We start from the raw sequence: 22,631 nt of genomic DNA, 5'->3' as shown, positions 1-22,631 counted from the left end.
TATGATTTCCTGTATAATGTCCTGTACATGTATGATCTCCTTTATAATGTCCTGTACATGTATGATTTCCTGTATAATGTCCTGTACATGTATGATCTCCTGTATAATGTCCTGAACATGTATGATCTCCTGTATAATGTCCTGTACATGTATGATCTCCTGTATAATGTCCTGTATGATCTCCTCTATAATGACCTGTATGATCTCCTGTATAATGTCCTGTAAATGTATGATCTCCTGTATAATGTCCTGTATGATCTCCTGTATAATGTCCTGTATGATCTCCTGTATAATGTCCTGTACATGTATGATATCCTGTATAATGTCCTGTACATGTATGATTTCCTGTATAATGTCCTGTACTTGTATTATCTCCTGTATAATGTCCTGTACATGTATGATCTCCTGTATAATGTCCTGTATAATCTCCTGTATAATGTCCTGTACATGTATGATCTCTTGTATGATGTCCTGTACATGTATGATCTCCTGTATAATGTCCTGTATGATCTCCTGTATTATGTCCTGTACATGTAGGATCTCCTGTATAAGGTCCTGTATGATCTCCTGTATAATGTCCTGTATGATCTCCTGTATAATGTCCTGTACATGTATGATCTCCTGTATAAGGTCCTGTATGATCGCCTGTATAATGTCCTGTATGATCTCCTGTATAATGTCCTGTACATGTATGATCTCCTGTATAATGTCCTGTATGATCTCCTGTATAATGTCCTGTACATGTATGATCTCCTGTATAATGTCCTGTACATGTATGATCTCCTGTATAATATCCTGTACATGTATGATCTCCTCTATAATGTCCTGTACATGTATGATCTCCTGTATAATGTCCTGTACATGTATGATCTCATCTTTAATAACATGTACACGTATGATCTCCTGTATAATGTCCTGTACATGTATGATCTCCTCTATAATGTCCTGTACATGTATGATCTCCTGTATAATGTCCTCTACATGTATGATCTCCTCTATAATGTCCTGTACATGTATGATCTCCTGTATAATGTCCTGTACATGTATGATCTCCTCTATAATGTCCTGTACATGTATGATCTCCTGTATAATGTCCTGTACATGAATGATCTCCTGTAAAATGTCCTGTACATGTATGCTCTCCTGTATAATGTCCTGTATGATCTCCTGTATAATGTCCTGTATGATCTCCTGTATAATGTCCTGTACATGTATGATCTCCTGTATAATGTCCTGTACATGTATGATCTCCTGTATAATGTCCTGTACGTGTATGATCACCTCTATAATGTCATGTACATGTATGATCTCCTGTATAATGTCCTCTACATGTATGATCTCCTCTATAATGTTCTGTACATGTATGATCTCCTCTATAATGTCCTGTATGATCTCCTCTATAATGTCCTGTACATGTATGATCTCCTGTTTAATGTCCTGTACATGTATGATCTCCTGTATAATCTCCTGTACATGTATGATCTCCTTTATAATGTCCTGTACATGTATGATCTCCTGTATAATGTCCTGTACATGTATGATCACCTCTATAATGTCCTGTACATGTATGATCTCCTCTATATTGTCCTGTATGATCTCCTCTATAATGTCCTGTACATGTATGATCTCCTGTATAAAGTCCTGTACATGTATGATCTCCTCTATAATGTCCTGTACATGTATGATCTCCTGTATAATGTCCTGTACATGTATGATCTCCTCTATAATGTCCTGTACATGTATGATCTCTTGTATAATGTCCTGTACATGTATGATCTCCTGTATAATGTCCTGTACATGTATGATCTCCTGTATAATGTCCTGTACATGTATGATCTCCTGTATAAAGTCCTGTACATGTGTGATCTCCTGTATAATCTCCGGTATGTTCTCTAGGATGTTGCTCCTGACGTGTTCGGTGAAGCTCGCGGCTCTCAGACGTCTCCTCACTCACAGTTTCCCGGAGTCTCTGAAGGTCAGGAGGACAATTTTAAATACAGTAAAGAGTTTGGATGGAATTTACTTTACAATTCACACTCAGGGACTGTTCAGACCTTGACCTGTCTGGTGAACATCCTGTAAGGGACTTCCTATTCCTGTGTACAGTGGGATAGTAGAATGGAGAGAGAGTTGGCTGGATTCCTAGCTACAGTGTACACAGGAACAGGAAGTCCCCTTCACTATGTTTACCAGGCAGGACGTTGGGCTTAAGTCAACAGAGCTAACTGGTTTACATCTGTAAGTGACTTCCTGTTCCTGGGTACAGGGCACTCTAGCTGGGAATTGAGCCAACTCTATCTCCCACCCACTACACGTTGGCTAAATTTGCAGTTAGGGTGTTCTGTACCCAGGAACAGGAAGTCACGTACAGAATGTAAACCAGATAGCTCTGCTGACTACAGCTCAATGCCCTGCCTGGTGAACATACTGAAGGGGACTTCCTGTTCCTGTATACACTCTAGCTGGGAATTCACCAACTCTATCTCCATCCTACTATATGAAAGGTGTGATAGTCAAGACAGTGTAGTGAGAGTGAGATGAGTTGGTTGAATTCCCAGCTAGAGTATACACAGGAACACATTTAGTCATTTACTTATGAGATGTTGTCTGTTTATTGTCCTTTTTTTTAGGTTTGTGGGGCTTTACAGTACGCTCTCGACAAAAACCCCTTTGGGCTGCAGGTTGTTGTGGACCAGTGGCCGGACTTCACCTCAGTCATGTGTCGCCCCCCACTGGAGGTGAGTTATAAAGAGATATTCAGGGGCATAGACTCAGAGGTGCCCACCTCAACCATATTGTAGTTACAATGCTGCCACAGCCTGTGTTACCCATTGGATGCCAAATAAGCAGCACCAAAATGTCCAGTGTGCCCCATTTTTCTCCCCCCCCCCCATTCTTTACATATGTCTCTAATATAAGCAATCATGCATCTCAGTGGGCAGTGTACACATCAATGGGTATCAGACGTCACAAGTATATGTCAGTGGCACTGTACACAGCAATGAGCTTCATAGGTATATGTCAGCGGGCATCGTACACATCACTGGGCACCGTACACATCACTGGGCCCCGTACACATCAATGGGTATCACAGGTATATGTCAGCGGGCACAGTACACATAACTGGGCACTGTACACATCCCTAGGCCCCGTACCCATCACTGGGCCCCGTACACATCACTGGGCACTGTACACATCATTGGGCCCCGTACACATCACTGGGCACCGTACACATCACTGGGCATCGTACACATCACTGGGCACCATACACATCAATGGGCATCACAGGTATATGTCAGCGGGCACAGTACACATAACTTGGCACTGTACACATCACTGGGCCCCGTACCCATCACTGGGCACTGTACACATCACTGGGCATCGTACACATCACTGGGCACCGTACACATCACTGGGCCCCGTACACATAACTGGGCACTGTACACATCACTGGGCCCGTACCCATCACTGGGCCCCGTACACATCACTGGGCACTGTACACATCATTGGGCCCCGTACACATCACTGGGCCCCGTACACATCACTGGGCCCCGTACACATCACTGGGCACCGTACACATCACTGGGCCCAGTACACATAACTGGGCACTGTACACATCACTGGGCCCCGTACCCATCACTGGGCCCCGTACACATCACTGGGCACTGTACACATCATTGGGCCCCGTACACATCACTGGGCCCCGTACACATCACTGGGCACCGTACACATCACTGGGCATCGTACACATCACTGGGCATCGTACACATCACTGGGCATCGTACACATCACTGGACACCGTACACATCACTGGGCCCCGTACACATCACTGGGCCCCGTACACATCACTGGGCACCGTACACATCACTGGGCATCGTACACATCACTGGACACCGTACACATCACTGGGCCCCGTACACATCACTGGGCCCCGTACACATCACTGGGCCCCGTACACATCCCTGGGCACCGTACACATCACTGGGCACCGTACACATCACTGGGCACCGTACACATCACTGGGCCCCGTACACATCACTGGGCCCCGTTCACATCACTGGGCACCGTATACATCACTGGGCCCCGTACACATCACTGGGCACCGTACACATCACTGGGCCCCGTACACATCACTGGGCACCGTACACATCACTGGGCATCGTACACATCACTGGGCACCGTACACATCAATGGGCATCACAGGTATATGTCAGCGGGCACAGTACACATAACTTGGCACTGTACACATCACTGGGCCCCGTACCCATCACTGGGCACTGTACACATCACTGGGCACCGTACACATCACTGGGCACCGTACACATCACTGGGCCCCGTACACATAACTGGGCACTGTACACATCACTGGGCCCCGTACCCATCACTGGGCCCCGTACACATCACTGGGCCCCGCACACATCACTGGGCCCCGTACACATCACTGGGCCCCGCACACATCACTGGGCACCGTACACATCACTGGGCATCGTACACATCACTGGACACCGTACACATCACTGGGCACTGTACACATCACTGGGCCCCGTACACATCACTGGGCACTGTACACATCATTGGGCCCCGTACACATCACTGGGCCCCGTACACATCACTGGGCACCGTACACATCACTGGGCATCGTACACATCACTGGGCATCGTACACATCACTGGACACCGTACACATCACTGGGCACCGTACACATCACTGGGCACCGTACACATCACTGGGCCCCGTACACATAACTGGGCACTGTACACATCACTGGGCCCCGTACCCATCACTGGGCCCCGTACACATCACTGGGCCCCGTACACATCATTGGGCCCCGTACACATCACTGGGCCCCGTACACATCACTGGGCACCGTACACATCACTGGGCATCGTACACATCACTGGGCATCGTACACATCACTGGGCCCCGTACACATCACTGGGCCCCGTACACATCACTGGGCACCGTACACATCACTGGGCCCCGCACACATCACTGGGCCCCGTACACATCACTGGGCCCCGTACACATCACTGGGCATCGTACACATCACTGGGCACCGTACACATCACTGGGCCCCGTACACATCACTGGGCCCCGTACACATCACTGGGCCCCGTACACATCACTGGGCATCGTACACATCACTGGGCATCGTACACATCGCTGGGCCCTGTACACATCGCTGGGCCCCGCACACATCGCTGGGCCCCGTACACATCGCTGGGCCCCGTACACATCATTGGGCCCCGTACACATCACTGGGCCCCGTACACATCACTGGGCATCGTACACATCACTGGGCATCGTACACATCACTGGGCCCCGTACACATCACTGGGCATCGTACACATCACTGGGCATCGTACACATCACTGGGCCCCGTACACATCACTGGGCCCCGCACACATCACTGGGCATCGTACACATCACTGGGCATCGTACACATCACTGGACACCGTACACATCACTGGGCCCCGCACACATCACTGGGCATCGTACACATCACTGGGCATCGTACACATCACTGGGCATCGTACACATCACTGGGCCCCGTACACATCACTGGGCCCCGTACACATCACTGGGCATCGTACACATCACTGGGCATCGTACACATCACTGGGCACCGTACACATCACTGGGCATCGTACACATCACTGGACACCGTACACATCACTGGACACCGTACACATCACTGGGCCCCGCACACATCACTGGGCATCGTACACATCACTGGGCATCGTACACATCACTGGGCATCGTACACATCACTGGGCACCGTACACATCACTAGGCCCCGTACACATCACTGGACACCGTACACATCACTGGGCCCCGCACACATCACTGGGCCCCGTACACATCACTGGGCATCGTACACATCACTGGGCATCGTACACATCACTGGGCCCCGTACACATCACTGGGCCCCGCACACATCACTGGGCCCCGCACACATCATTGGACACCGTACACATCACTGGGCCCCGCACACATCACTGGGCCCCGTACACATCACTGGACACCGTACACATCACTGGGCCCCACACACATCACTGGGCCCCGCACACATCACTGGGCCCCGCACACATCACTGGGCACCGTACACATCACTGGGCCCCGTACACATCACTGGGCCCCGTACACATCACTGGGCCCCGCACACATAACTGGGCCCCGTACACATCACTGGGCCCCGCACACATAACTGGGCCCCGCACACATCACTGGGCCCCGCACACATCACTGGGCACCGTACACATCACTGGGCCCCGTACACATCATTGGGCCCCGTACACATCACTGGGCCCCGGGCTTTACTGAAGTTCTGCAATCACATAGAATACACCGGGGCAGGGGCCACATTCCTGTCATTCATCCGATGTTTTTCCTCCTCAGGAGATGACTGACCCCTCCGACCATTACACCAACACCTATTTCCTCTTCAGTAAAGACCCTCAGGGGCTCCGTCACTTCCTCCAAGACCCTCAGACTGTGAACTGGAAGCAGAATCTACAGATACAAGGTGACTGATACAGGGAGAAAGATGGCCGTATACCCTCAATATTCAGTGCGCACTCAACTCAGCTGAGCAAGCATGTGTTTACTAAGAGGCCAGAAAGCCACTGCAAGGCCCCTCTGTCCTCTCCCAGACTCCTCTGTCCTCCTCCTCCAGACCCCTCTGTCCTCCTCCTCCAGACTCCTCTGTCCTCCTCCTCCAGACTCCTCTGTCCTCCTCCTCCAGACTCCTCTGTCCTCCTCCTCCAGACTCCTCTGTCTCCTCCTCCAGACTCCTCTGTCCTCCACCTCCAGACTCCTCTGTCCTCCTCCTCCAGACTCCTCTGTCCTCCTCCTCCAGACTCCTGTGTCCTCCTCCTCCAGACTCCTCGTTCTCCTCCTCCAGACTCCTCTGTCTCCTCCTCCAGACTCCTCTGTCCTCCACCTCCAGACTCCTCTGTCCTCCTCCCCCAGACTCCTCTGTCCTCCTCCAGACCCCTCTGTCCTCCTCCTCCTCCAGACTCCTCTGTCCTCCTCCTCCAGACTCCTGTGTCCTCCTCCTCCAGACTCCTCTGTCCTCCTTCTCCCAGACTCCTCTGTCCTCCTCCTCCTCCTCCAGACTCCTCTGTCCTCCTCCCCCAGACTCCTCTGTCCTCCTTCTCCCAGACTCCTCTGTCCTCCTCCTCCTCCAGACTCCTCTGTCCTCCTCCTCCAGACTCCTGTGTCCTCCTCCTCCAGACTCCTCTGTCCTCCTTCTCCCAGACTCCTCTGTCCTCCTCCTCCTCCAGACTCCTCTGTCCTCCTCCTCCAGACTTGTGATATCCCAGTACAGCACTATAGCTAGGCCCTGTCAGGTTGAGTCCCTCATTGACTTGGGGGCTCCCCTGCAAGATCTCACCCTGTTATAAAGGTGTGTATATCACTTTAATGCCTAGACAGGATCCCCATGTATAGGTAGTATAGAGGACCTGTGTGAGGTCACATGTTCTCCCAGAGAGCACCCGCTTAACCTATGACCCGCAGCTTGACCAATGGGCTTTAGTCCAGCCCCCCACTGTATAAAGGGGCGGCCATTACAAGTCTTTGCTGAGACAGCAACCACCAGAGATCTCAGTGCAAGTGATCAGCATCTGGAAGGCACAAAAGCTACAGTCATTCCAGTAAGTCTAGGTTCACACTGTGGAATTTCTGGGCAGAATTTCTGCCTGAGATCGAGCCGGCGGCGCTAGGACCGAGCAGACTGCATTGCTGCCCCCATAGACTGCAATGCATTTCTGGGTGGATCTTTTGGGAGATCTGCTCAGAAATGCATTGCCATCTATGGGGATGGCAATGTAGTCCGTGCGGTCCTAGTGCCGCCAGCTCGATCTCCGGCAGAAATTCTGCCCAGAAATTCCACAGTGTGAACCTAGCCTTAGTCTCAAGTCTATATCTGCTGTCCCTGAAACTAGTCAAGTCCTGCACATAGTCAAGTCAAGTCCAATCTCCAGTCAAGTTAACTACACTTATATTGGTCCCACAAGCTGTGGTCCTCTGGGTCCTGGTCACCTCTCTGGGATTTCTGGCCTCAGCTGTGAAGATAATTCCATCCGTCTTATACTCAGTGAAGCCCCCGTCTGACCAGAACTGGTTGTGGACTCTCATTTCACTATTAGCAACTGGGATAACGGAGAAGCCGGGTGTGTGGTGTTCCGGAACCCAAAAACCACACTGGCGTCACGAACACTAGGGGTTAATACCATCCAGCCCCTGGGGTTAATACCATCTGATCCCACCACTCTCACTCACTCACCCGTGGTCCCGCTATACACCGGTGGTCCCCCACAGACTCCTCTGTCCTCCTCCTCCAGTCTTCTCTGTTGTTCTCCTCCAGATTCCTCTGTCCTCCTCCTCCAGATTCCTCTGTCCCCCTCCTCCTCCAGACTCCTCTGTCCTCCTCCTCCAGATTCCTCTGTCCTCCTCCTCCAGATTCCTCTGTCCTCCTCCTCCTCCAGACTCCTCTGTCCTCCTCCTCCAGACTCCTCTGTCCACCTCCTCCAAACTCCTCTGTTCTCCTCCAGACTCCTCTGTCCTCCTCCTCCCTCCAGACTCCTCTGTCCTCCTCTCCTCCTCCAGACCCCTCTCTTCTCCTCCAGACTCCTCTGTTCTCCTCTTCCAAACTCCTTTGTTCTCCTCCTCCAGACTCCTCTGTCCTCCTCCTCCAGATTCCTCTGTCCTCCACCAAATTCCTATATCCTCCTCCTCCAGACTTTTCTATCCTCCTACCTCCAAATTCCTCTGTCCTCCTCCCTCCAGACTCCTCTGTCCTCTTCCCTCCAGACTCCTCTGACCTCCTCCTCCTCCAGACTCCTCTGTCCTCCACCAAATTCCTATATCCTCCTACTCCAGACTTTTCTGTCCTCCTCCCTCCAGACTCCTCTTTCCTCCAGACTCCCCTGACCTCCTCCTCCTCCAGACTCCTCTGACCTCCTCCTCCAGACTCCCCTGTCCTCCTCCAGACTCCCTGTCCTCCTCCAGACTCCTCTGTCCTCTTCCTCCAGACTCCTCTGTCCTCTTCCTCCAGACTCCTCTGTCCTCCTCCTCCAGACTCCTCTGTCCTCCTCCTCCAGATTCCTCTGTCCTCCTCCTCCAGATTGCTCTGTCCTCCTCCTCCTCCAGACTCCTCTGTCCTCCTCCTCCAGACTCCTCTGTCCACCTCCTCCAAACTCCTCTGTTCTCCTCCAGACTCCTCTGTCCTCCTCCTCCCTCCAGACTCCTCTGTCCTCCTCTCCTCCTCCAGACCCCTCTCTTCTCCTCCAGACTCCTCTGTCCTCTTCCAAACTCCTTTGTTCTCCTCCTCCAGACTCCTCTGTCCTCCACCAAATTCCTATATCCTCCTCCTCCAGACTTTTCTGTCCTCCTCCCTCCAAACTCCTCTGTCCTCCTCCCTCCAGACTCCTCTGTCCTCTTCCCTCCAGACTCCTCTGACCTCCTCCTCCTCCAGACTCCTCTGTCCTCCACCAAATTCCTATATCCTCCTACTCCAGACTTTTCTGTCCTCCTCCCTCCAAACTCCTCTGTCCTGCTCCCTCCAGACTCCTCTGTCCTCCTCCCTCCAGACTCCTCTGTCCTCTTTCCTCCAGACTCCTCTGACCTCCTCCTCCTCCAGACTCCTCTGTCCTCCTCCTCCAGACTCCTCTGTCCTCTTCCTCCAGACTCCTTTGTCCTCCTCCTCCAGACTCCTCTGTCCTCCTCCTCCAAACTCCTTTGTTCTCCTCCTCCAGACTCCTCTGACCTCCTCCTCCTCCAGACTCCTCTGTCCTCCTCCTCCAGGCTCCTCTGTCCTCCTCCCTCCAGACTCTTCTGACCTCCTCCTCCTCCAAACTCCTCTGTCCTCCTCCTCCAGACTCCTCTGTCCTCCTCCTCCTCCAGGCTCCTTTGTCCACCTTCCCCAGACTCCTCTGTCCTCCTCCTCCAGGCTCCTCTGTCCTCCTCCATCCAGACTCTTCTGACCTCCTCCTCCTCCTCCAAACTCCTCTGTCCTCCTCCTCCAGACTCCTCTGTCCTCCTCCTCCTCCAGGCTCCTTTGTCCTCCTCCCCCAGACTTCTCTGTTCTCCTCCTCCAGACTCCTCTGTCCTCCTCCTCCTCCAGACCCCCTCTGTCCCCTTAAAAATTCTCTGTCCTCCTCCAGACTCCTCTGTCCTCCTCTAGACTCCTCTGTCCTTCTTCTCCTCCAGACTCCTCTGTCCTTCTCCTCCTCCAGACTCCTCTGTCCTTCTCCTCCTCCAGACTCCTCTGTGCTCCTTCTCCTCCAGACTTCTCTGTCTTCCCTCAAGACTCCTCTGTCCTCCTCCTCCTCCAGACTCCGATGTCCTCTCCTCCTCTTTCAGACTCTTCCGTCCTCCACCTCCAAACTTCTCCTTCTTCTCCAGACTCCTCCTCCTCTTCCAGACTCCTCCTCCTTCTCCAGACTACTCCTTCTCTAGACTTCTCCTCCAAACTCCACCTCCTTCTCCAGACTCCTCCTCCTTCTCCAGACTCCTCTACAGGCTCCTAAGGTCAATGTTTGCTCTGGAAATCATATCTCATATGACTATTAATGCCAGGCAGAGCGGTCATGTGATCACAAGAAGCGCTTTGAATAATAATAAGTGAAAGTGTATATAGAACATACATCGCACACAAAAGTCCCTGTAGGCTCATTGAAAAGTCCCGGACAACCCCTTTAAGATATGATTTTCATCTGGTTTATGGCTTTTTTTCATGCTCTTTGCAGGGTGCCAACCAATGTTGACCGGCGTTCTCCAAGAGGTCAGCTCCAAACATGGCAGCCAGATGACAACCACCAGTAACCTGCTATATATGAGGGACGCCATATCCAGCGAAGACCTGGAGAAGATGAGCAAATTAAGGTAAAGATGAAGTGTCATGGCTGTCCGCGGGTTACCGAGCCAATATTTGCTCCTACCAGCCCCGGTGACGCCATTACCAACCAGTATATTCGACTATGTAGAGCCTCAGCGGCTACAATCTATGGGAATAAATGTGTCAGGGGCCTAGAGGTTAAAGGGGTCCAGCCAAATACATCTTATCCCTTATCCAAAGATGTCTGATTGCGGGGGGGGGGGGCCGCTGCTGCGTCTCCAGTCTCGAAAAAAGCTCTGTGTTTCCGGGACTGGGGATGTGATGCCATACCCCTCGTGACATCACGCCACGCCCCCTCCATTCATATCTATGGGAGAGGGCGTGCTGGACGTCACGCCCCCTCTCATAGACATGAATGGAGGGGGCGTGATGTGACATCACGAGGGGGCGTGGTATAACGTCATGTCTCCAGTCCCAGAAACAAAGAGGTTTCCGAGACTGGAGACGCTGCCCCGCATAGAATGCAGGGTCCACACGAGATCGCGGCAGGTCCCAGTGGCAGGTCCCCCGCAATCAGACATCTTGTCCCCTTATGCTTTGGATAGGGGATAAGATGTATTTGACCAGAATACCCCTTTAATTATGTGCATCACATTAATAGCATACGTTGAAACATTACTTGAAGTGTAAAAGATGGATGATGCCTTGGTCACCTGATCCTCCCTAAGCCAATGGTGGAAGAAAAAGTCTCTAGTCATGCCTCCTGTTCCAGGAAAAGGAATGGACCCTGAGCCTGGCTGTTGCCATAGTCATGTCACCCAGCTCTGCTCCTGCCGGGAAGATCAGTATAACCGGTCTAGGTCTGGTTTTGGTCAGAGCAACATCTTGCTGTGCTCTACATACCTGCACCCGGGCCACGTGTTGTTCAATCTTGTTGTTCAGTAAAGTCACTGTTCCTTAAGTCTTCATTTCCTAGAAGGATTCTTTCATGGTTTCGTCAGAGACAATAAAGCTGAACAAGGACCCCTCTGCAATACACTAATCTCTGCAGTGGCCTCCGGTTAGTGCTGGTTGGCTGCCACGTCATCGAAAGTGTCATGCCGCATTAGAGTTGTGTGAGCGAAGAACATCCAAATATTCTACCGCGGTGAGCCGACCTGTGAAGGTCATCATGTGTAGAGATAAATCCAATTGGCTGTGAACATCTGTAGAAGTCATCACATGTTCTAGAACTTATCAAGAGATTCCTATATTCTGTAAATCTGTTGTAAAAGCTTCATTTCAAGGGACAGTGACCAAATATCCATCCATCTGCATCAAAAGCTGCAACATTCCATGCTGTGCTGAAGTAACCCTATTATATTGGATTTACACCAGAGGTTCCAGTAAAGTGTTAAAGTTGTTTCATGGAATCCAAGTGTCCAGAGGTCTCATTCCTGCACTTTGCACAACAGGAACAACTTCATGGACAGAATTTAGTTGGGTTCAGAGGGAAAATCAGTCCCTCCATACTCACCTTTCCATTGTTCCCCCACAGCTCCCCGTGCTCTGCTCCCCACGGCTCATCCTCCCGATCACAGACAAGTGAGAGGATAGACAAACCATCTCTCACCTGCACAGTGTACGTTTAACTGTGAGTGCGTCTTACAGACACACCTGTTAGTGGATCCTAGACATGTTTTTTTTTAGTCCCTGTTTGGGCTCCTTTTTCTCTGCAGGACTGGTTGTTACACCTTCATGTCTATTGGTCACATGTTGGACGCACTGGCTCTAGGTGTTGATCAGAGAGTGAAAAAGCTTGGTGCAGTGTGAATGGGGGGGAAGACTGTCTGAGATGATGGTCTGATGACTGTCTGAGATGATGGTCTGATGACTGTCTGAGATGATGGTCTGATGACTGTCTGAGATGAGGGTCCGATGACTGTCTGAGATGAGGGTCCAAAGACTGTCTGAGATGAGGGTCCGATGACTGAAATGAGGGTCCAATGACTGTCTGAGTTGAGGGTCCGATGACTGTCTGAGATGAGGGTCCGATGACTATCTGAGATGAGGGTCCGATGACTGTCTGAGATGAGGGTCCGATGACTGAGATGAGGGTCCGATGACTGAGATGAGGGTCCGATGACTGTCTGAGATGAGGGTCCGATGACTATCTGAGATGAGGGTCCGATGACTGAGATGAGGGTCCGATGACTGACATGAGGGTCCGATGACTGTCTGAGATGAGGGTCCGATGACTGTCTGAGATGAGGGTCCGATGACTGAGATGAGGGTCCGATGACTGAGATGAGGGTCCGATGACTGTCTGAGATGAGGGTCCGATGACTATCTGAGATGAGGGTCCGATGACAGAGATGAGGGTCCGATGACTGACATGAGGGTCCGAAGACTGTCTGAGATGAGGGTCCGATGACTGTCTGAAATGAGGGTCCGATGACGGTCTGAGATGAGATGAGGGTCCGATGACTGAGATGAGGGTCCGATGACTGAGATGAGGGTCTGATGACTGTCTGAGATGAGGGTCCGGTGACTGTTGTCTGAGATGAGGGTCCGATGACTGTCTGAAATGAGGGTCCGATGACTGAGATGAGGGTCCGATGACTGTCTGAGATGAGGGTATGATGACTGAGATGAGGGTCCGGTGACTGTCTGAGATGAGGGTCCGGTGACTGTCTGAGATGAGGGTCTGATGACTGTCTGAGATGATGGTCTGATGACTGTCTGAGATGAGGGTCCGATGACTGTCTGAGATGAGGGTCCAAAGACTGTCTGAGATGAGGGTCCGATGACTGAAATGAGGGTCCAATGACTGTCTGAGTTGAGGGTCCGATGACTGTCTGAGATGAGGGTCCGATGACTATCTGAGATGAGGGTCCGATGACTGAGATGAGGGTCCGATGACTGAGATGAGGGTCCGATGACTGTCCGAGATGAGGGTCCGATGACTATCTGAGATGAGGGTCCGATGACTGACATGAGGGTCCGATGACTGTCTGAGATGAGGGTCCGATGACTGTCTGAGATGAGGGTCCGATGACTGTCTGAGATGAGATGAGGGTCCGATGACTGAGATGAGGGTCCGATGACTGAGATGAGGGTCTGATGACTGTCTGAGATGAGGGTCCGGTGACTGTCTGAGATGAGGGTCCGATGACTGTCTGAAATGAGGGTCCGATGACTGAGATGAGGGTCCGATGACTGTCTGAGATGAGGGTATGATGCATGAGATGAGGGTCCGGTGACTGTCTGAGATGAGGGTCCGGTGACTGTCTGAGATGAGGGTCTGATGACTTTCTGAGATGAGGGTCTGATGACTGTTTGAGATAAGGGTCCGGTGACTGTCTGAGATGAGGGTCCGATGACTGTCTGAGATGATGGTCCGATGACTGTCTGAGATGAAGGTCCGATGATTGTCTGAGATGAGGGTCCGATGACTGTCTGAGATGATGGTCCGATGACTGTCTGAGATGAGGGTCCGATGATTGTCTCTCCTTTCTCACACAGTTCAGATGAGTTCCAGTTCACCCCACTCCAGATCCACGAGGCTCCTTATGTAAACGATACCTGGATTTACGGTATGAACCAGCATAGCCTTCACTTTGTAGAGCGTTGCATCCAGACCTTCCCTTCCATCAGTGTCCGTAAAAAGGGCGTGGACCGGCCGATCGCCTGGGTGCTCACTGACCATTCTGCATCAATACGGATGGGGTATACCTCCCCAGCCTACCGGAAATTGGGACTATCCTCCATTATCCTACACAAGTTTTCTGCCATCTATCAGGAGAAGGGGTTCCCAGTGTATGCCTTCACCGCGCCTGATAATAACGCTGGTCAGGCTACGCTCAGCAAAGCGGGATTCGTGCAGAGGGGCATCGAGCTACATTTTAACTTCCAGCGAAAAGTATAAGAGGACAATGTCAAAAAATGGAAATCAAGGCCCAAAAGGTCAGGAAATACATTTTCAATAGAAAAAGTGGAATCTGGCAGCGGCTCATCTCCCCCAGAACTGAAGGATCGGCCGTCTTAAAACCCAAAAGCCTGATCCTTCTTTTCCCCAACATCTGCCATTGGTCAGGACCCCCCAGTAGACAGTAATTGAGCAGACGGTCCCACTAAGGTTGGTGACTTCAGACGAATGTCATGAAGTTAGGATGGAATCCCTCGGTAATCTCTACGGTAATCCCTACTTGAGGACACATGTCTCCGGCGCTTTCATCTAACGCTCTTGTAAAGTGTTGATTATTTTCCTGCCCGTTTCTGTCGTAATCAGATTATATCGTCTATTAAAGGGTTAAGTTGTCCCTGCTGGTGGGCCTCTGCTTTGTCCTTTATAGTTTTCCTCTATGTGCAGTTTACGTCATACAATAGAAGGTAAGGAGAAGGGTGCCACATCACGTGTGGAATCTGTAGATCAAAATGGGCGCGGCACGGAGCCACGGCTGGGGGGCACACTGTGTATAATGGACACAACAGGTACTCCCAAATATTCCAAATAAGAGACATAAGGTTAGAGACGAACCGCATAAATGTCTTATGTTTCATTCCATGGTGGAGACAGCAGCATGACCAAAATGGATGTTGATGTGGTGCTCAGAGGCTACGACCGTTTCATGCGTAATGATGCAATTCGTTCATCATAACGCATGAAATAGCTGTAGCCTCTGAGCACCACATCAACGTCCATTTTGGTCATCCCACCAATTCATATACTGATGCCGGGGGAAAAAAATTGAGAAAAAAATATCCTATTCTTACTTAGCCCCATATCCCGCTGCTCCCATTCATCTCTGTCTGTCCGATACGCCATCTCCTGTCTTTTTCTGCTTCCGATACTAGGGCTCAGTGCAGGACCTGTCCGCAATTATTGGCCACAGAAGTGTCCCCTCTTGGCTGGTGATTGGTTGACCCGGTATAATGAAGAAAACTGTAGCGGAATGTGACCTTCTGCACAGGGAAACACTTTTCTGCTTTATAGCTGGCTCCCTCTCACTCCCTAACCCCTAATCCTTACCCTTACCCCTAATCCTAACCCCTAACCCTTACCCCTAATCCTAACCCTTACCTCTAATCCTAACTCCTAACCCTTACACCTAATCCTAACCCTTACCCCTAATCCTAATCCCTAATCCTAACCCTAACCCTAATCCTATCCCTTACCCCTAACCCTTACCCCCCAATCCCTAATCCTAATCCCCTAATCCTAACTCTAACCCCTAATCCTAACCCTAACCCCTATTCCTATCCCTTACCCCTAACCCTTACCCCCCAATCCCTAATCCTAATCCCCTAATCCTAACTCTAACCCCTAATCCTAACCCTAACCCCTATTCCTATCCCTTACTCCTAACCCTTACCCCCAATCCCTAATCCTAACCCCTAGTCCTAACCCTAACCCATATTCTTAATCCTAAATTTTAACCCCTAACCCTAACTCCTAATCCAAACTCCTAACAGCGATCAGCGCTGAGCTCAGGAGCTCAGGTCACATTCGGTAATGGGTCACAGTTGTTTTCACTTCACCGGCAGGTCCTGCACCGAGCGCTCATCTCGGAAGCAGGAAGAAGAGAGAAGATCAGACTACTGCTCTGTGCTGCCGCCACGCCCCTCCCATGGAATTGCATTGAGGGGGCGTGGTGTGACATCACAAGGGGCATGGTTGTGGCGTCAAGACCCCCACCGCCCCGCTATAAGTGTTCGGAACAAAATGTTCTGAATGCTGGGGCAGCAGAGTACCCCTTTAATGTAAATACAATTGTAGACTGGAACAGGAACGGTCCAATTATATTCTCTGCACTGTGAGGGGCAACACAGGGCAATTTACTGTGGGGCAGATACTTGAACTTTACAAAAAATTTGGCAGCCATTACCCTATGTGTCAGATGTTCTTTAAAGAAAGATATGTGACGTGTTGAGACGCACAACACTTTTACTGTAGGTCCACGAGGATATGAATGTATGCAGAGGGGCCCTTGTACAGCAATTCTCCTCCTCTGAATAGTAGATACTCCTTCCTGGAGTCAGAACGTGAAACACGATCCCCTCACAACCTGGACTGGAGACGACCATTGGTGTGAAATCCTCCAGATTGTGCACAGTGCAGTAACCACTGCACACACCACCTCTAGGGGGTGCACTTTTTTGTGACTGACTGGCTGGAGCAGAACTAGGAGAGATGTTCACTTTCCTCTGGCAGAAGTCAGACTCCTCCCTCAGTCTTCCCAGAAGTTTCTCAATAGAAGTTAGCTGGGGAGCGTATCATGTGACCAATGATCCACTCATCTTTAACCCTTTATAATATCTACTTTCTATGTGCATATTTCTTTTCATCCAGTGACCTCCAGTTCTCCACTCTTAAGCCTGAGGAAGCCCCCCTGGTCAATGCAAATTGGGCCTTTGGTGGGACCCCTCTCGGTGAAAGTTACATCACCCGATGCATCCAGAATTTCCCCAATGTTTGCATCAGAAGAGTAAATGATGGGAGGCCCGTTGCATGGATAGTGGGTGAACAATCTTCAGAACAGCGTATGGGCTTCACCGAAGAACCGTACAGGAACAAGGGACTGTTTCGTACCATGGTGATTCATATCGCTCTGAAACTGCATTCCCTGGGCTGCCCGCTCTACTGCCATGTGGCCCCAGACAATAAGAAGAGTCAGACCGCCACTATCGCCTCCGGATTTCAGTTAGTCGGAAGATGGCAACAGTGGAGGATCCAGCCTTCCTGATACTTTCTCTCTTCATTACTCGTTTCGAATACTTTGATCTCCCGAAACGGAGACGAATAAATGTGGTTCACAATCATTGTCTACTGTGTTCTGCTTCCGTTTTGGGGCTATGGTCTCCAGGGGCTCAACTAGAGTCCGATAACCCCAGAGTCCGATTACTTATTATTTCTACCTCTTCCCCAGAACCTGTATAACGTCTTTAACCCTTCAAGGACTGTCAGAATTCTATGCTTGTTTTTTATATATCGTTTGGTATTGTTTACATCGTTGTAAATAGTTTATAACATCAGGGTGATATATATATATATATATATATATATATATATACACACATTATATATACAAATATTCTATTGTACAATAGAAGGTAAGCAGGAGGGCGCCACATCAAATGTGGACTCTGTTGATCAAAATCGGCAGGGGGCGGAGCCGCGGCCGGGGGCAACACTGTGTATAATGGACACGGCGGGTACTCAACGAATATTAAAAATAGGAAACATAAGAGAACAAACTGCATAGGTGTCTTATGTTTCATTCCATGGTGGAGACAGCAGGATGACCAAAATGGACGTTGGTGGGGTGCTCAGAAGCTACAACCGTTTCATGCGTAATGACGCACTTCGTGCGTCATTACGCATGAAACAGTTGTGGCCTCTGAGCACCCCACCAACGTCCATTTTGGTCATCCTGCTGTCTCCCAAAAATTCACATCCTGATGGGGCCCGAGGAAAAAAATTGAAAAAAGAATCCTATTCTTACTTGGCCCCGTATACCGCAGGCCCCATTTTGCTCCGTCCAGTAACCAATCTCCTGTCTTTTTCTGCTTGGAAGAACGTGACTGTAAGCATCTGTTCCGGACGCTCCACAGAATGGAACATTCCGGCCCTTTTCACCAGAGAGAATGAGGTGAATGATTGACTCCTGTGTTGTGAGCAGAGGCCGGGGGTGGAGGCCGGGGGTGGATAGTGTGTACAAGGATCATAGACCTGTAACCCGACCCCAGATCGCCCCCTTCTATGTGTAGCCGGACATTCCATGAAGTTGTCCCTGCAGCTCTTTGGCTCCAGTGCTGGAGATCATATTGTACTTGGCAATGAGGTGATCGGAGGAAAGGTACGCAGGACCTGAACAGACTGATGTGTAGACTACAGGCCCTCTGCTGGATGTTATAGGGAGGGGGACACCTGCTCCAGTGCCCCTTGGGCCCCACTTTACTTACATTAACATATTTAGTCACTGCTGCACCAGTTCCTGCTTCAGGATGGAGTGTGGAGCCACCTGGTGGTGAGGAGGACCAATGAGTAAGGAGCAGTAAGTAAATAGAAGGTTTTGTTCTGGGGTCTGATTTGTTTCATCTTTTGGCTCTGGTCTGGGTTCTGGATTGATTTAGGAGTCTGGTGCCTATATTTTGTGGTCTACGATGAGGTCCATAATAATCAGTGGGAGGGTCGGGTCTGGTGTGGGGTCTGAATTTATTTAGGTTTAATTTTGAGTTTGTTTTTCTTTAGGGGTCTGGTCTGGGGGCCTTCATTTATTATAAGGTCTGATCTTTGTATTTATCTAGGGCTTCAGGGCTGAGGTTTTAATTAATTTAGGGGTCAGATCTGGAGTTTGTATTTATTTAGGTGTCAGGTCTGGAGTTTGTATTTATTTAGGGGTCAGGTCTGGAGTCTGTATTTATTTAGGGGTCAGGTCTGGAGTCTGTATTTATTTAGGGGTCAGGTCTGGAGTCTGTATTTATTTAGGGGTCAGGTCTGGAGTCTGTATTTATTTAGGGGTCAGGTCTGGAGTCTGTATTTATTTAGGGATCAGGTCTGGAGTCTGTATTTATTTAGGGGTCAGGTCTGGAGTCTGTATTTATATAGTCTGGGGTATTTAATTAGTGGGTTAGGTTTGTATTTATGTAGGGGTTCAGGTCGGGGGTTTGTATTTATTTAGGGATCCAATCTATGATTTGTATATATTTAGGGATCAGGTTTGGAGTCTGTATTTATTTAGGGGTCAGGTCTGGAGTCTGTATTTATTTAGGGATCAGGTCTGGAGTCTGTATTTATTTAGGGGTCAGGTCTGGAGTCTGTATTTATTTAGGGGTCACGTCTGGAGTTTGTATTTATTTAGGGGTCAGGTCTGGAGTCTGTATTTATTTAGGGGTCACGTCTGGAGTTTGTATTTATTTAGGGGTCAGGTCTGGAGTCTGTATTTATTTAGGGGTCAGGTCTGGAGTCTGTATTTATTTAGGGGTCAGGTCTGGAGTCTGTATTTATTTAGGGATCAGGTCTGGAGTCTTTATTTATTTAGGGGTCACGTCTGGAGTCTGTATTTATTTAGGGGTCAGGTCTGGAGTCTGTATTTATTTAGGGGTCAGGTCTAGAGTCTGTATTTATTTAGGGGTCAGGTCTGGAGTCTGTATTTATTTAGGGGTCAGGTCTGGAGTCTGTATTTATATAGTCGGGGGAATTTAATTAGTGGGTTAGGTTTGTATTTATGTAGGGGTTCAGGTCGGGGGTTTGTATTTATTTAGGGATCCAATCTATGATTTGTATTTATTTAGGGATCAGGTTTGGAGTCTGTATTTATTTAGGGGTCAGGTCTGGAGTCTGTATTTATTTAGGGATCAGGTCTGGAGTCTGTATTTATTTAGGGGTCAGGTCTGGAGTCTGTATTTATTTAGGGGTCACGTCTGGAGTTTGTATTTATTTAGGGGTCAGGTCTGGAGTCTGTATTTATTTAGGGGTCACGTCTGGAGTTTGTATTTATTTAGGGGTCAGGTCTGGAGTCTGTATTTATTTAGGGGTCAGGTCTGGAGTCTGTATTTATTTAGGGGTCAGGTCTGGAGTCTGTATTTATTTAGGGATCAGGTCTGGAGTCTTTATTTATTTAGGGGTCACGTCTGGAGTCTGTATTTATTTAGGGGTCAGGTCTGGAGTCTGTATTTATTTAGGGGTCAGGTCTAGAGTCTGTATTTATTTAGGGGTCAGGTCTGGAGTCTGTATTTATTTAGGGGTCAGGTCTGGAGTCTGTATTTATATAGTCTGGGGTATTTAATTAGTGGGTTAGGTTTGTATTTATGTAGGGGTTCAGGTCGGGGGTTTGTATTTATTTAGGGATCCAATCTATGATTTGTATTTATTTAGGGATCAAGTTTGGAGTCTGTATTTATTTAGGGGTCAGGTCTGGAGTCTGTATTTATTTAGGGATCAGGTCTGGAGTCTGTATTTATTTAGGGGTCAGGTCTGGAGTCTGTATTTATTTAGGGGTCACGTCTGGAGTTTGTATTTATTTAGGGGTCAGGTCTGAAGTCTGTATTTATTTAGGGGTCAGGTCTGGAGTCTGTATTTATTTAGGGGTCAGGTCTGGAGTCTGTATTTATTTAGGGATCAGGTCTGGAGTCTGTATTTATTTAGGGGTCAGGTCTGGAGTCTGTATTTATTTAGGAGTCAGCTCTGGAGTCTGTATTTATTTAGGGGTCAGGTCTGGTGTCTGTATTTATTTAGGTGTCAGGTCTGGAGTCTGTATTTATTTAGGGGTCAGGTCTGGAGTCTGTATTTATATAGTCTGGGGTATTTAATTAGTGGGTTAGGTTTGTATTTATGTAGGGGTTCAGGTCGGGGGTTTGTAATTATTTTGGGATCCAATCTTTGATTTGTATTTATTTAGGGATCAGGTTTGGAGTCTGTATTTATTTAGGGGTCAGGTCTGGAGTCTGTATTTATTTAGGGATCAGGTCTGGAGTCTGTATTTATTTAGGGGTCAGGTCTGGAGTCTGTATTTATTTAGGGGTCACGTCTGGAGTTTGTATTTATTTAGGGGTCACGTCTGGAGTTTGTATTTATTTAGGGGTCAGGTCTGGAGTCTGTATTTATATAGTCTGGGGTATTTAATTAGTGGGTTAGATTTGTATTTATGTAGGGGTTCAGGTCGGGGGTTTGTATTTATTTAGGGATCCAATCTATGATTTGTATTTATTTAGGGATCAGGTTTGGAGTCTGTATTTATTTAGGGGTCAGATTTGGAATCTATTTATTTAGGGGTCAGGTCTGGAGTCTGTATTTATTTAGGAGTCAGGTCTGGAGTCTGTATTTATTTAGGGGTCAGGTCTGGAGTCTGTATTTATTTAGGGGTCAGGTCTGGAGTCTGTATTTATTTAGGGGTCAGGTCTGGAGTCTGCATTTATTTAGGGGTCAGGTCTGGAGTCTGTATTTATTTAGGGGTCAGGTCTGGAGTCAGTATTTATATAGTCTGGGGTATTTAATTAGTGGGTTAGATTTGTATTTATGTAGGGGTTCAGGTCGGGGGTTTGTATTTATTTAGGGATCCAATCTATGATTTGTATTTATTTAGGGATCAGGTTTGGAGTCTGTATTTATTTAGGGGTCAGGTTTGGAGTCTGTATTTATTTAGGGGTCAGGTCTGGAGTCTGTATTTATTTAGGGGTCACGTCTGGAGTTTGTATTTATTTAGGGGTCAGGTCTGGAGTCTGTATTTATTTAGGGGTCAGGTCTGGAGTCTGTATTTATTTAGGAGTCAGGTCTGGAGTCTGTATTTATTTAGGGGTCAGGTCTGGAGTCTGTATTTATTTAGGGGTCAGGTCTGGAGTCTGTATTTATTTAGGGGTCAGGTCTGGAGTCTGCATTTATTTAGGGGTCAGGTCTGGAGTCTGTATTTATATAGTCTGGGGTATTTAATTAGTGGGTTAGGTTTGTATTTATGTAGGGGTTCAGGTCGGGGGTTTGTATTTATTTAGGGATCCAATCTATGATTTGTATTTATTTACGGATCTGGGGTTTTTATTTATGTAGGAGTCCAGGTCTTGGATATTTATTCACTTACAGGGACATTTATCAATCTTTGCTTATGTAGTCTTTTTTTTTTGTAATTTTTTCTTTACTTTTTTTTTGCTTATGTGCGACTTATTTATCAACTGGTTTCAGCCTGTTGATAATTTTCTTTCACGTAAGAAATTTTTTCTTTTTTACTTTGGTAGTGGCTTTTTCTGCCAAAGTCAAAATTTAGTCAATTTTTAACCTTGTTGCGACTTTTTTTTTTGCGCAGTTGCGACTGTT

The 22,631-nt window shown here is 48.7% G+C and overlaps 1 protein-coding gene across 4 annotated transcripts in view; it reads left to right on the top strand.

Moving 5' to 3' along the window:
• LOC130282633 (glycine N-acyltransferase-like) overlaps nucleotides 1-17,661 on the top strand; it is an 83,691-nt gene extending 66,030 nt beyond the window's left edge. For 3 of the 4 annotated variants that reach the window (XM_056531080.1, XM_056531077.1, XM_056531079.1), the window contains 5 exons: nucleotides 1,897-1,975; nucleotides 2,631-2,738; nucleotides 6,400-6,526; nucleotides 10,755-10,890; nucleotides 14,348-15,085. In XM_056531080.1, the coding sequence (XP_056387055.1) occupies nucleotides 1,898-1,975; nucleotides 2,631-2,738; nucleotides 6,400-6,526; nucleotides 10,755-10,890; nucleotides 14,348-14,750 (852 nt within the window). In that variant the 5' untranslated portion in view covers nucleotide 1,897 and the 3' untranslated portion in view covers nucleotides 14,751-15,085. Of the gene's footprint in view, nucleotides 1-1,896; nucleotides 1,976-2,630; nucleotides 2,739-6,399; nucleotides 6,527-10,754; nucleotides 10,891-14,347; nucleotides 15,086-17,174 lie in introns of those variants that run through there. The other variant, XM_056531078.1, reaches the window with a different exon arrangement.
• Nucleotides 17,662-22,631: the final 4,970 nt, after the last annotated feature.

Source organism: Hyla sarda, chromosome 7, assembly GCF_029499605.1.
Source record: "Hyla sarda isolate aHylSar1 chromosome 7, aHylSar1.hap1, whole genome shotgun sequence".
NCBI lineage: Eukaryota > Metazoa > Chordata > Amphibia > Anura > Hylidae > Hyla > Hyla sarda.
Note: the sequence above shows the minus strand (reverse complement) of the source record. Positions and strands in the feature narration are given on the sequence as shown.